The 14,980-nt window shown below is 41.5% G+C and overlaps 2 protein-coding genes across 2 annotated transcripts in view; one reads left to right on the top strand and one right to left on the bottom strand.

Annotated features, from left to right (window-relative positions):
* Window positions 1-202: 202 nt before the first annotated feature.
* Window positions 203-1,661, top strand: cebpd (CCAAT enhancer binding protein delta). The gene has a single exon (XM_030767328.1). It carries the CDS (start codon window positions 427-429, stop codon window positions 1,312-1,314), a length of 888 nt encoding a protein of 295 aa, XP_030623188.1. The 5' UTR covers window positions 203-426; the 3' UTR covers window positions 1,315-1,661.
* Window positions 1,662-2,618: 957 nt separating this feature from the next.
* The window catches only part of spidr (scaffold protein involved in DNA repair), a 54,913-nt gene continuing 42,551 nt past the window's right edge, over window positions 2,619-14,980 (bottom strand). Inside the window, exons 13-18 of the mRNA XM_030767651.1 lie at window positions 7,634-7,844; window positions 7,140-7,280; window positions 5,304-5,394; window positions 4,418-4,532; window positions 2,899-2,949; window positions 2,619-2,732 (exon numbers count right to left, since the gene is read on the bottom strand). Of these exons, the coding sequence (XP_030623511.1) occupies window positions 2,619-2,732; window positions 2,899-2,949; window positions 4,418-4,532; window positions 5,304-5,394; window positions 7,140-7,280; window positions 7,634-7,844 (723 nt within the window). The remainder of the gene's footprint in view (window positions 2,733-2,898; window positions 2,950-4,417; window positions 4,533-5,303; window positions 5,395-7,139; window positions 7,281-7,633; window positions 7,845-14,980) is intronic.

Genomic DNA, 14,980 nt, shown 5'->3' with positions numbered 1-14,980 from the left:
CAAAACGATAGAGTGAAAAACAGTTCAAACTTGAACTCAAGGGGGAAGGGGGAAGGGGGGGCAGACGAACACCTCGTGCGCACACCCATCTTTCCTCAAATGGGGAGCTGAGAAACACCATGTGACTTTTACTGGACATAACTGGCTTTTCAAGGGGGGAGGTGAACTTTTGACGTAAGGAACGAATGCATACTTATGCACTTGGACGTTACAGGTTGGTTCAGAGAAGCAAGGAGTGCGTGACACTTGAAAGAAGTGGGTGAGTCAACTTGGGTGCCTGAGACTGAAATCGGAACTATTACCTATAGGCAACACACCAGAGGCATAACAGAAGTCGTGTTGCAGCCTAACTAAAGTTACTTGAGGGAGCCACAACTGTCATCTATTTCCAGATTTAATATCCACAGTCGAAGACAATTTGCGTCCATGTGTGACACATACAACCTGGATTCTCAGTGCGTGTCACCACCATGCAGTATGAGCTGGGCGATGGAATCCACAAACTTCTACGACAATAAGCTGAGCGCTGTCTCTGGGGACAGTAAATGTGTTCGTAGCGATGGCACTGGGGAGGACAGTAGTATGGTGGAACTGAGCAACGCTCCTGCCATCTATGACGACGAGAGTGCCATCGACTTCAGCGCCTACATCGAGTCGATGTCCTCGGTACCAAACCTGGAACTCTGTAACGACGAGCTGTTTGCAGACTTGTTCAACAACACTGTGAAGCAAGAAAAGCCTGACTTCTACTTGCCAAATGCAGTTGCCAACCACTTGCAGCTGTCTTCCAGCGGCGCCTTTTGCCCAGCCATGCAAAAGACCTTCGACAGAAGGCAGAATGGGTCAGAGAAGGGGGCGTTCAGCGCACCGATCAAACAGGAGTCTGACTGGAGTGACAGTGACCTGTCGTCGTCTTTACCCTCGCAGATAGAAATCTGCGCACAGACCTCAGTGAGCCTGCACACCGGACAACCAACGCCTCCCACGACACCAGAGCCCATCTCAACCAGAACTCCGGCTCATCCTGCCCACCGGCGGATAGGGAAAGAAAAGGGCAAAAAGACGGTTGATAAGTACAGCCCGGAGTATCGCCAGCGACGCGAGCGGAATAACATCGCAGTTCGCAAAAGCAGGGACAAGGCGAAACAGCGCAATTTGGAAATGCAGCAAAAATTAATTGAGCTAAGTGCTGAGAACACACGTCTGCATAAAACTGTTGACCAGCTAACACGTGAACTCACGAGCTTGAGAAACTTTTTCAAACAGTTCCCTAACTCTTCTTTTGGGGTTACTACGACTGCTGACAGTCAGTGACGTTTCTGACAATCCGTTTTAATAAATGAACTGTGAAATATACCTCAGCGGACTTCTTATGGACTGCCCATATAATCGATCTGTAGCGTGTGTAAAATAACTTACACCTGATGGACTTTGGCACTGAAAATGGTCATCGACCCCATGTTGCTGCCGTCATGAATTTTGTTGAAAATCTTTTTGTATTTTAAGTTATTTTAAAACTTCATATATGTTGTTATGGTACGTTTTATAATTCCAAACTTCATATCAATGCCAGAGCATGTTTAATTTTTTGTATAGTTTATAAAAATGGGAAATTTGTTAGTATATATACATATATGTAATAAAAACTTGAAATCCTAAAATCTGGTCCATGTGAGTGTGAGCCAACGTGCACGGGGAGGGGTTCAAGGGCGCGCGACGCGTCTAAGGTAAATGTCAAAACATGGTTTACCGGAGTCGAAACGATACTTAGGTTAGAGAAATTCTGGTTGTAACTCATATAAGCATATCAATGTACAAAATATCCATAAAACACATTTCACTTTCATTTTCATTCATGTAAAAACTGGCTAATACACAAGTCAGGTTGGCGTGGCTCAGTTGCTGGGGTTGGCATTTCTGAATTGCGTGGGCTTCAGGCTCAGGATCTGACCACGAATTATACTTCCAGATGTTCTGTGGCGTCATCAGTATGTAATAGAAACAGAGCAAACATCTCTACTTTATTAAGCCGTTAAGTTTAATGGCCAAAACATAAGTCTCTCAAGCAGAGAGGAAATAACGTATCAAATGAGGCATTATGACCACAGCTGTAGTGCAAGCACAGAATGTGCTTTTAAATGACAAATTATTTTATACAGGTAGCATCAAAAGTTTTATTGAGAAGTGAAAATGAAAGTGGGAAATGGAAATATAGTGAACTGCTGAGAAAACAAACCAAACAAACCAAGACTTCGTAAAATGCCAAATATCATGTATAACAAAGTCGTATCTGTGGCATTAATCATATTCATATGTCATGTTGTGTGCAAAAAATACATAAAGAGGTAGCGAGACGTATGATACACTAAAATACTTATGAATTAATATTGATTAGTGAGTGCAGGCTAAACAACGTAACCACAGCTCTGCTCTGATGGAAGAAGTTGGATGCTCTTGGTTTGACCTTAAAGCTAAAAGTCAAGTCTCCACATCACTCAGTCACAGAGTGGAGAATGACAAAGAGATAAAACATCAGCAGTCATTAGAGCAGAGCCACAGGGACTGTCTGACTGTAGGAATGAGAGCGCTCCTCTGATTGTGTGCCAAAGGAATTCATCTCAGACAGTGGTCTCCTCCAGGCTCATCCACACAGCTGGACTTCGGCTGACCACATGGACGTAGGCGCACACTGGTCCAATCACCTTCCCAAGCACACTCTCAACATCATAACCCTGCCAATCACAGGCCACAGCCAATCAAAACCTGCTCTATCAACGGCACAGTATGGTCAGTTGAAATTCATAGCAACAGATATCAGGTCAGACGTCGGAGAAGAGCAAACAGAACTGCGTTTATATTTGGTGAAAAGAAAGTCTTGTATTCAATGTCTAAACATACCTGGTCAGAGTTTGCGGTGGTCAGGAGAGACTCGATGGTTTTCTGCTGCAGCTGAAATAGAGCCAGTGTATGTGGTAATTAGGACTCGGAGGAAACACACAGATAATGTTACTATGGAAACTTCAGCTTTCCTTTGGGAAAATCACACCTTTGTACAGGCTTTCTAAGTAAGCCATCTTTGGAGGAAAATATGCTTTCAAAAAATATAAATTTAAACACAAATATCTTTTTGTCATTCAGAATTCTGAATTTGCTTACCGTGAGTTTATTTACCCAGTGTTTTTTTTGAGTAATTCCCTTAAACAGTAAGCACCCTCCCCCAACTGACTTCGATCTCTACCCAGAAGGGTTCTGTCTAATAGACTAAACAGCACCTTCAGACACACTCTACTCTGGGTTGTAAGTGCTGGGTTACCTTCAGACACACTCTACTCTGGGTTGTAAGTGCTGGGTTACCTTCAGACACACTCTACTCTGGGTTTTAAGTGCTGGGTTACCTTCAGACACACTCTACTCTGGGTTTTAAGTGCTGGGTTACCTTCAGACACACTCTACTCTGGGTTGTAAGTGCTGGGTTACCTTCAGACACACTCTACTCTGGGTTGTAAGTGCTGGGTTACCTTCAGACACACTCTACTCTGGGTTTTAAGTGCTGGGTTACCTTCAGACACACTCTACTCTGGGTTTTAAGTGCTGGGTTACCTTCAGACACACTCTACTCTGGGTTTTAAGTGCTGGGTTACCTTCAGACACACTCTACTCTGGGTTGTAAGTGCTGGGTTACCTTCAGACACACTCTACTCTGGGTTTTAAGTGCTGGGTTACCTTCAGACACACTCTACTCTGGGTTTTAAGTGCTGGGTTACCTTCAGACACACTCTACTCTGGGTTTTAAGTGCTGGGTTACCTTCAGACACACTCTACTCTGGGTTTTAAGTGCTGGGTTACCTTCAGACACACTCTACAGGGACCCTGACTGGATCCTGATCTTAATCTGAGGAATGCCATTCTCATCATATTTGACAAGACACATTGCACATTAATATAACTATTAACAACTCTTCAAAATTATCACTTCACCACCTTTACATCAAGGCTTACATTCCTCCAATGCTCTGAGAGTATGACAAATGCTATCCACGGTAACCATCTCCATGGTTACACTCATTTTCTACATGAAAGATAAATTAGCTGAACATTTATAAATAGTGCTGCAAGGAGAGACATTTTACATGTTTAACAATATCTACACAATCTTGAAAATTTGGAGGAAGCAGAGAAGTGTGTGGATAAAGATCGAGTGAGAAGATGCTGTCACGTACTGCAAAGAGGACGAGATCATATCATATTCCTCTTCCTCCTCTTAAAAAGGACTTATAATACCCTTGATTAACTCAACGATACAATATCTAACATAACCGTTTGACCCTGGTGTGCACTGCACTCAGTTTGGTCAATATAACATGAAGGTCAGAGAGTTTGACTGGTAAACTGAAGGGGCCTGCTGCTCAGAGGTCACCTTGAGTTTGATGGTGCAGTTGGTCAGTGAGGGACAGTTTAAATACACCTCCAGTTGCATCTTCATGGCAGGTCTGTGCATCACAGCTCCACACAGTGAACAGACGAACACCTGCCTGGACACAGACACACATCATTTCATTTCATTTCATTTCATTCACTCTCCCTGTTCATCCATCCTTTTAGCACTGTCTCACCACAGTGTACATACTCACTCATTAAATCACTACATAAGCCTGACATAAACTGCACATTAAATCACTACATAAGCCTGCTATAAACTGCACATTAAATCACTACATAAGCCTGCTATAAACTGCACATTAAATCACTACCTAAGCCTGATATAAAATGTATATTGCAATAGTGCTGGACTCTCAAAATCTGCATCCAAACCACATCTGTCCTTGTTCATCACCATTTGAATCTCATTCCAAACAACACCAAGCACGCATGCACTTAAGCTTGAAATTCATATGATCAACACACTTCAAGTGCCACAGACAACTACAGAACTAGGCTCCTGCTCCCATTTACGGAAAAATATCAAAGATGGATAAAAACAGAAAACAGAAGATATGACGTTGTCACAGTAAGTGTTAGACGACACAGATGACAAGCTTTAAAGTTTGCTTTCTCAGCTAAAAAAAACGACAGTAATCTGTGGTTTCATGTGTTTTGTGTGTTCCCTGTTTATTGATGGTGGTCTGAGTATACTCTCACTATCGCTTGTTTACAGAAATATCCACCTCACACAGAAACCGCCATTCATCTCCACTCTCCTCAAATCATTCTTCAATCATACAAACGCTCCTTTGGCCAGTAAAGCAGGCCATAATGAAGCAGATTGTGGTTTAAGAAACTGCAGTCAGAGGATCAAGGTCTACCTCTTCTCTTCTTTCTCTAACTGCTCACTTCCACAGTGACTGCATGAGGGCCAGGATAGGGCAGTGTCTTCATCTGCTCCAACAACCACACCTGTGAGATTTACAGTCAATATTCACCTGTTAGATTTACAGTGTCATCATATACCTGTTAGATTTACAGTGTCATCATATACCTGTGAGATTTACAGTGTCATCATATACCAGTGAGATTTACAGTGTCATCATATACCTGTAAGATTTACAGTGTCATCATATACCTGTTAGATAGTTAGATAATAAACTACACACACTAACTTTGCAGTTGAAGTCTGTAGTTTCATATTGATAATAAACTACTCACACGAACTCTGCAGTTTTGTGCTGATAATAACTAAAGTGTTTTGTATATTATTTTTTTGTATGGGCTAAAGTATATCATATGTCTAATACATTATTTTTTTTTTATCTGTGAACGGACTCTGTTGTGCACTTAAGTTAAAATGATTTACTTAAATTAAATTGAATTAATTAATCTTTAAATCCTACAGTTTATAAACGTATTCAAGTCTAATAAAGACTGTGTGTGTATGTGTGTGTGCGTGCGCGCAAGTGCGCGTGTGTGTGTATTTTTGGAAGAGAGTATGGGGAGTGTCTCCTCACTGTGAGGTGGAGGTTCACTCCTCCACCAGATCTGTCACCATCTATGACAGTATAGAGCCAGCCACATACTCACACATTCACATATACATACAGACATACGAACACATACACACCAACCTCCACATATGCACACACACATCGACACATCACACACACTTACAAACATGCATGCTCTCAAGCATGCTCACACACCATCCTCCACACACACACACACACACACACACACACACACACACACACACACACACACACACACCTCTTATGTAACACTTTTTGTACTGACAATTAATCTCTGTGTCGTAACTATTCAGTGAAATATCTAGTAATCACAGAGTTAAGTCAATTTGTTGATCAATGAAAAATGTCATTACTACTCATCCCACATTACGGCCAGGTCATCTGCCTAATCAAACTGCTACCACACACAAAGCCTGACTGTGTATGCATGCATCGCACTTCCTTTCTTACTCAAGGTTTTACTAATGACACACAACTGCAGTGAGAAGAAACTGCCCTTAAACAGAACATGCTGCTGCATTTTGCACAGAGGAACCTGTTTTTTTCTTTCCACTGTTTTTCTTTCCCTGGTGTAACGGAACCATATAGCCATCCCTCCTGGTAAAATAGACCTTATAGCCAAACTGTTCTAAAACAGATCAGTCCAATTCTTTAACAATAAAATATAAAGAAAGCCTAAAATTTGTCTGACCTGATATCTACTCCTCAACAGTTTATGTGAGAAATTGTCAGGATTTGATTTAAAAAATCTAAATGATGGGAAGCCATTCTCAGATGGACTGCTGTTGAGTTTGGTAGAGGGAACTAAGTGTTGCAGCTACGCATTGGTGCACAGGCAAATACACACATTACAGATTTCCCTACAGCTCCCTCTAAATGTACTCATGTTAAACACATTTGTTTAAAATAATCAAACCTTTATAATAACTTATAGACTTTTTTTCGATTCTAAAAGCAGTCAAACACAGAGTTCCTCAAGAAGTAACTGAATTTTTCAGAGCCACAGTGAAACAGAAACCTTGGGAACAAAGTGACTACAGGCTTAGACAAAACCACAAAAAGTTCTCTCACAGAGCAAAAACACAAAGGAAGAGCCAGACAAACAATGGTTTCTTTTGCAGGGACAAACATCTTGTACCCCTCAGAGAATTAATCTTGAGCGCTGCGGAATGCACTGACCAATCAGAGAGCAGAGTGAATCAGGGGTGGTTTCTGGGCAGAGCTGGTCCACTGTTAGAGGGTGTGTTAGAGAGAGGTGCTGATCTGAGGGTTCCGGCGGCTCCAGCTGGACTACGGACTGTTCCCAACAGAAAATCTGACCTATGTGTATAGACCAACAGAACCGTAAAAAATGAGCAAGGAGTGTATAAAAGGCTGTACATGAGCACTCCGTACTTGGCTTTGACCCAAAATAAAAATAAATTATACCATAAAACTGCACAGAATGATCAGGACATATTCCCTGGAAGAAAAATTTGTTCGTTTCAAAATAAAATCTACAGCGTACTTTTAAAAGCCCACAATATGACGACTGTCTAATACAACATATAAATATCCCAACATTTACACTTTATTCAACTTTAATGTTACAAGCTAAAAAAAAAAAAGCAAAAACACAAAAAAAGTGTTTGTGTGTGTGTGTGTGAGAGAGAGAGAGGGAGGGAACAATGTACCATTGACTTTCTCTGCATCTCTAAAAGACAGACGCAGGAGTGAGGAAGATGATGATGAGGAAGCTAGAGCCTCGGTCACAGAGGGAGTGAGCAGACAGGAGGAGCTGAGATACACTCTGACAATTCTGCTGTGACTTGCTGGACTCTGTTCACCTTGCAGACTAGAGTCAGTTACAAACAGCGAGAAACTCCTTTCTGTCACACCTGATGCCTGCAGAGTTAACAACAAAACACCAATGTTAAAAATCCTGAAGCATTTTCTACAAGGCCAATAGAAAATGAGCTCAGTCAGGCTGCTGTCTGCCAACTGTAGTGGTGAGTCAAAGTCTGTTCATGAGTGGGGGTCAGAGGATGATGGGTAAGACTCCTGGACACAGGCAGGTCAAACAGAGAGAATGACACTCAATCCATAAAAAAAAACCAAAAAACTGTTCAGCAAACTGGATGGGAAAACGAACAAACAATGCTTATAAAAACAGGATGTCATTACATTCTGACCTGCTGTGTGTCACACAGGAAGTCTGATGAAAACTCATCTGATAATAAAAATGAAAGGGTACTACTAATTTAATAAAACTCAAGAGTTTACTTGCTTAATTCTCAAATTGGACATTGGAGCCCAAGCTGAAGCATTTCTTTGTCTACATGTTGTATGTGGGAAATAGAGGTAAGGGTCTCAAAACTGTGAAGTCCATCTGGTCTTCTCCACCAGGCTTGTACATGGATGCTTGCACATTTCTGATTTGATTTTTTTTCTGTTTGTGTGATTATATCAGGAAAAAAGCACATAGGAAAAACGTTGAGGGGAAAAAAGCAGTTCACCAAAAATAAGACATCTTCTAATATTGCGACTGAACCTAAAATACGCAGAATCAGTTTAAAATTTCCACAAATTATTTTCTGATCTTCCAATTCATCAAGGTTCCAAAACTTCCAAAAATGTGCGTCTCTGGATTCCTGTGCAACAACTCACAACATTTTGATGCATTATGCATCCAACTTAAAGAACAGAGGTGTTTTGATACATTGTGCATCCAACTTAAAGAACAGAGGTGTTTCTTCTCCCTTTGCAGACATGGGCTGTGCGCTGAATGAGGTGTTGTGTTATCTGTGTAAGGACAAAGTGTAAAGGCTAAACGAGTTTGATAGATAATGGGGCAGATTAGAGCACAGTAAGGACACTCCATTCAGCACAATGATGTGGTCACCCACCCCCCACCCTCCAGTGTACATTTACTCTCAATGGCAAAACATAGTCATAAACCCAAATCACAGACAGCAGCACAAACCATTTAAAAAAACGTGTTACGGTTAAATAAAATGCGAGAGAGTAAATAAAAAAAAAAAACAAATATTCTATTTCATTTGATAGGATCTGAATGGACCACAATATCAATTTGTGACTGTGAAATGGATTATTATTGCTGTAAACATGTACGTGTGAGAGCACCTTTGTGTGTGTGTGTGTGTGTGTGTGTGTGCGCGCGCATGTGTGGACAACAGTAACGGATTATTACTGCTGTAAACATGTATGTGTGCCTCTGTAGAGACATTCTCATATGTATATGTAGAGATGTATACATGTGTATGTTGAGGCTTGTGTGTGTGTGTATGTAGGGGTGTGTGTGTACGTGTATACATGGTGGTGTATGTGTGTATGTAAAGAACTGTGCATGTGTCTCTAGTTAAAGATGTGTGTGTATGTGTGTGTTTGTGCAAAAATTTGTGTTTGTGTGTAAGGATTTTACCTACAGAGAGGAATAAAAGGCCAAAACATATAAGTGAATGCCACAGGAGAAAACATGTAATCAAATTACCTGGGCTCTCTTATAAACCACAGCAGCACTGAAACTGCAACGGCAACATGTAGAACTATCCTGGGAGGAAAAAAAGGGAAATAATTTGTTTCAGACTTATGGAAATCAGAAACTCATTCAGATCTGTCTCCACAGTAACATCAGAAACTTCTACGGCTGCACACAGATGACTGGACCTTGGGGTGAAATCGCTTTGCATCAAAACTGAAAAATGTGGTTCTGTCGTGTTTGGTTCAGGTCACAGAATGGGTGAAGTGAGTCATGGATTTTTTTTCCCCCACGTCTGTTCTTGTCGCCGAAGTTTTTTGCCTACGTTCTCTCCTCAAATATGACGCCAGGAGCAAATATTCTTGATATAGGAGAACACTCCGCATTGTTTGTGCTTTTGATTATTAAGAATAACATTACTGACAATTAGCAGCCAGTTCACCTTTTGTTTTTTTTTTCATTTCTCACTGTGAGAAAATATACTAGCTGTGCTTATCATGTGGCATGCATAAGCTTTAACTGAGGAGACGATTAAAACAGTTTTAATCGCGATGTCAACTGATTAAAATACCAGAAAAACATACAGTTCCATTACTCCCATTAATGCTCATTTTGCAGTTGTCATTTGTTTCATTTTCTACTAAAATGGCACGCTTCAGTGACAGTCCCCATGTTGCAGTTTAGTACTGACCCGTATTCATTTTGTAGATGAAGAACTTTAAATAACTGGTGCTCAGGTTTAATTTTCTTACAGTAATTTCTTACAGAGATCGTTTAAACCTTAAAGTTCAACACACTGATGTTTAGATTTACAGTATTTCACTCACTGTCATGGAGAAGAGCCTGAAAATAACTGTTGCTCAAAGCTGCTCAGGTTTGACCCAAACACTGAACCAGAGCCAAAACCAGAACCAGAACCAGAATCTCTACTGGACTCCAGTGGATAGAGAACATTTCAATTTTTACTTGTGCACAACCTGCCCTGACACATTTCACATATTTTAACGTGTAATTACAAACAGTTTATACTTATCACAGACTCAGAAACAAGAAAATAGGGGTCAAGGGCAAATATGTAGGTGCAATGTATGTTAGAATTCCATTACACCTCCCCAGCACGCACCACAGCTTCTGAGCACTTCCTGTTGCCAGCCTGCATGTGTGTGTGTGTGTGTGTGTGTGTGCGTGTGCGTGCGTACATATCTTTCTACTGGTGGGACTCAGTCACTTCTCTTTTCTTTTCACACTTTTCTCTGTCTTTCCTGTAAGTTCTACATCACTGATTTTCAGGTACTGCTGTTATACTGAGTTCCTCAAGTACCCAAACTCTATCCAGGGTCTGCTTTTTGACATTAGCAATAAAGATCTGTGGATATGAATACACTCCTCCTTCCATCAGACCAGTATCTCCACTGCTCCTCTGGCTCCTACAAAGCCGAAATCACAGATGCATCCCCAGTATCACCAAGTTCTTCCTCAGATCATTAACCCCTTTTTCTCTCCCAGGGCACCATCAGGGGTTGCCCCTAAACAATGCCATTGCTATCAGTTAAACTCTCCTTGCAAACAGTTTCAGGCTAATCCTGTTTTTCCTTTGTATACTATAATTGATAAGAGAGCTTTCCTTCTTCAAGCTGTCAGTCCGATCAGTGAACAGCGAGTCCACTGTCAGCTAAACCTGTCTACAGGATCTGTGCACTGATCTGTGGCTCTTGTCTGGGAACTCAGACCAGTTCTGGACGCATCTCTGAGAGATATTTGTTTTTATCTCGATTTTAACTTTTGCACTGAACTTCCTGTGCTGAATTTCTCAGCAATGTTTTCGACAGCTGAAATTTTTCTCCTGTTTTACCTTTAAAGACAGTTTTATCTCTGTTTTCAGCCAGCTGTCTTTGAGGTGCTACTGAGTCCAGACTGAACAGGACGAGTGTGATAGGTCAGAGAGACTGAACAGGATGAGTGTGATAGGTCAGAGAGACTGAACAGGACGAGTGTGATAGGTCAGAGAGACTGAACAGGACGAGCGTGATAGGTCAGAGAAACTGAACAGGACGACTGTGATAAGTCACAGAGAATGCACTTATGTGAGAATAGCACACTGATCCTCTCTGCAGCTGGAGCCCACACTCACTTGTCACCTCACTAACTATACTTTCAAAACAGTCGTACACAATTTTCCGGAAGGGTGCCCAAACCTCATGAGCACAGTGTCAGGGTCAGGTTTAACTTGGCGCCATGTGGAGGTCAGGTCAGCTTGTGCTCTCTTTCCTACACATGCTGCACAGAGTCGCTCAGACCATGTGAAAGAACAAGGACCTGTGTCAGCTAATCATAAATGAGAGGTGAAAGAGCATGGACCTGTGAAAGCTAATCATAAATGAGAGGTGAATGAATGGGGAACTGTGTCAGCCAATCATAAATGAGAGATGAATGAATGGGAAACTGTGTCAGCCAATCATAAATGACAGGTGAAAGAACGTGGACCTGTGTCAGCTAATCATAAATGAGAGGTGAATGAATGGGGAACTGTGTCAGCCAATCATAAATGAGAGGTGAATGAATGCAGAGTGATCCTGAGAAGTTCTACACAGGCTGGAGTAGGCTTATACAGTGTTACATTTTACCTGTATAAAGTCTCTCAGACTGTGGGTCACTGGTTGATAGTACAGTGTGATGTTTTACCTGTATAATCTCTCTCAGATTGTGGGTCACAGGTGGATAGTACAGTGTGTTTTACCTGTATAATCTCTTTCAGATTGTGGGTCACAGGTGGATAGTACAGTGTGATGTTTTACCTGTATAATCTCTCTCAGATTGTGGGTCACAGATGGATGGTACAGTGTGATGTTTTACCTGTATAATCTCTCTCAGATTGTGGGTCACAGATGGATGGTACAGTGTGATGTTTTACCTGTAAAATCTCTCTCAAATTGTGGGTCACAGATGGATGGTACAGTGTAGGTGCTTTCGCACCGGAGGAACTTTTCCATAGTTCTTAGAACTGTTGGAGAAAGTACCCCCTTTTTCGCGTGTTCGCACCGCAGGAACTTAGAACGATCATAGTTCTTAGAACGCTGTTTTGAGGAGCTTTTTTAGCTCCTACTTCAGGGTAGGTACTTTCGCAGCGCAATAGGAACCTTGTGACGTAGGTGTACAGCCATTGGTCCAGACGCAGGTATACGACGATTGCAACCACCATTTTTAAAGATCCGTGCAAAATATAAAGTCTTCGAACGTATTTCATTTAGCTTTTGATATTCATGTCTCAAAATGTCTGGAATTGTAGGAGGGGGCACATAGTTTTTATGTTTTATTTTACCGGTATTTTATATCCCCCAACAATGACCATTTTGCAACGTCCAGTGTATATTTGTACACTGAAGAGGTAGCGTACACTCCGCTTCGGTAGGTGCTTGTGTGTCCGCGATCCGCATTTTAACGTAAAATAAGAATGTGTTTATCCAGCTTACGATTTTAGGGCTGCGGCGGGGAAAAAGGAAAAAAAAAAACACGATGCAGCGAGCAAGGGTCAGGCACAAGCGCTATGCTAGCACCCGAAAAGTACTATGCCTATCAAGTGCTTCACTGCTACTGCGGTGGTAAATGCATAAATGCATTGGGAAATTATTTTTTCCATTGGACTGGGTCTATCGCCATACAGTTTTATTTTCGTTAATGAGAAGGCAGTTATAGGTTATCTAATGTGCAATCAATATTTCTGTCATTCAAATTCAATAAAACTCATTGTGTATACTGTAGTCTAGTTTGTCGATTTCTTTTGCCGCAGTAATGGTTCTTTTTTTCCTTTTGGAGGTATTTAAAAGGTCTTAAAAGTCATTAAATTCATACTTTAAAATGTGCAGCTATCCTGGTTAGTCGTAAACAACAGCTCTTAGCTGCTATACCGTCGGCCGGCTTACGTCATTTCAGCGTTCCTACTGGCGGTGCGAAAGCAAACAGAAAAAAGGCCCTAGAACGAATGTAGTTCTAGGGGAAGCTCCACAGGGGGTAGTTCCTATCGAATTAGACCCTAGAACTGTTCGGTGCGAAAGCGCCTTGTGATGTTTTACCTGTATAATCTCCCTCAGACTGTGGGTCACAGGTGGATAGTACAGTGTGATGTTTTACCTGTATAATCTCTCTCAGATTGTGGGTCACATGTGGATGGTACAATGTGATGTTTTACCTGTATAATCTCTAGAGTTGGGACCAATCCAATCCAATATCGGTATCAGGTGCCGATACTGACATAATTCTCATGTCACTCCGCTCCTTACTGCACTCCACTGGCTTCTGGTAGCAGCCCGCATCCCATTCAAGACACTGGTGCTGGCCAACCAGGCCACAAGAGGCTCCGCCCCATCATACCTTCAGTCCCTGATAACTCCTTATACCCCTGCTAGAACCCTCTGCTCTACCACCTCTGGTCAACTGACGGTCCCCTCACTTCGGGAACCTGGCAGCCGTTCTTCCCGACCACACCTCCTCTCTGCGGTGGTGGAATGACCTCCCTCACTCAGTTAGGACTGCGGAATCTCTTGCCATCTTCTGCAGGAAACTGAAAACCCACCTCTTCAGAACCCACCTGTCCCCCACTGCCTAACCTCCCTTTCTTTTTATATATATATATATATATATATATATATATATATATATATAAAAAATACTAACCTTGTCTTGTATTTGTGTTTGTCATTCACTGTCAAAGAATTCTAGGAGTGCAATATGAAGGGTAAATTAATGCACAGCCTTATTGTGATCTCTGTTTATGAGGTAACAGTATCTGACCGATGCACTTATTGTAAGTTGCTTTGGCTAAATACCAAATTGTAAATTGTAATTCAATCATCGGATATTGGGCTGACGTTACCGATCCACGTACCGATCCAGATTCCATAGTCTGATGTTTTTATGAATTATAAAAACGTAATAATGCAATTGTAAGCCCATAGCAAAAATGCTATAGCACAAGTTAATTAACTGATTAATTAGTTAGTAATTAAACAGTTCTACAAAGACATCCAGTAGTCCCCATATTTTTTGTCTCCAAGAATTCTATGAGTCAGACGTACAGGCGGAGCGCTGCACCATTAGTCTGCAACTGAGTGAGAGCGTAACACTGACAGATCTATCAACACGACAACATGTCCTTAGTTTGGAGATATTTTAGTCTCGAAACACAGAAAAGCAAGACAGCCACTTGTAATGTGTGTAAATCCAACATTCCAAGAGATGGAAGTTGTGCTGCATCATACAATACTACCAATTTAATTAAGCATCTGCAAAAGCATCATTTGAAAGAACACCAGGAGTTCTTGTTAGCCAACAACCAAAAGGACGAATCCAGGCAGCTCACTGAGTTACTCCAGAGGCGTGGAAAACTTCCAGCAGACAACACAATGGCTCAAGGGATTGCAGAAAAGTTGCTCAATTTCATCATACTCGATGATCAACCACTATCTGTCGTGGAAAATATCGGATTTCGTAGCCTGTTGGAACACTTAGAGCCAAGGTATAATTTGCCATCCAGGAAATATATATC

This window comes from Chanos chanos, chromosome 3, assembly GCF_902362185.1.
Source record: "Chanos chanos chromosome 3, fChaCha1.1, whole genome shotgun sequence".
Lineage (NCBI taxonomy): Eukaryota > Metazoa > Chordata > Actinopteri > Gonorynchiformes > Chanidae > Chanos > Chanos chanos.
Note: the sequence above shows the minus strand (reverse complement) of the source record. Positions and strands in the feature narration are given on the sequence as shown.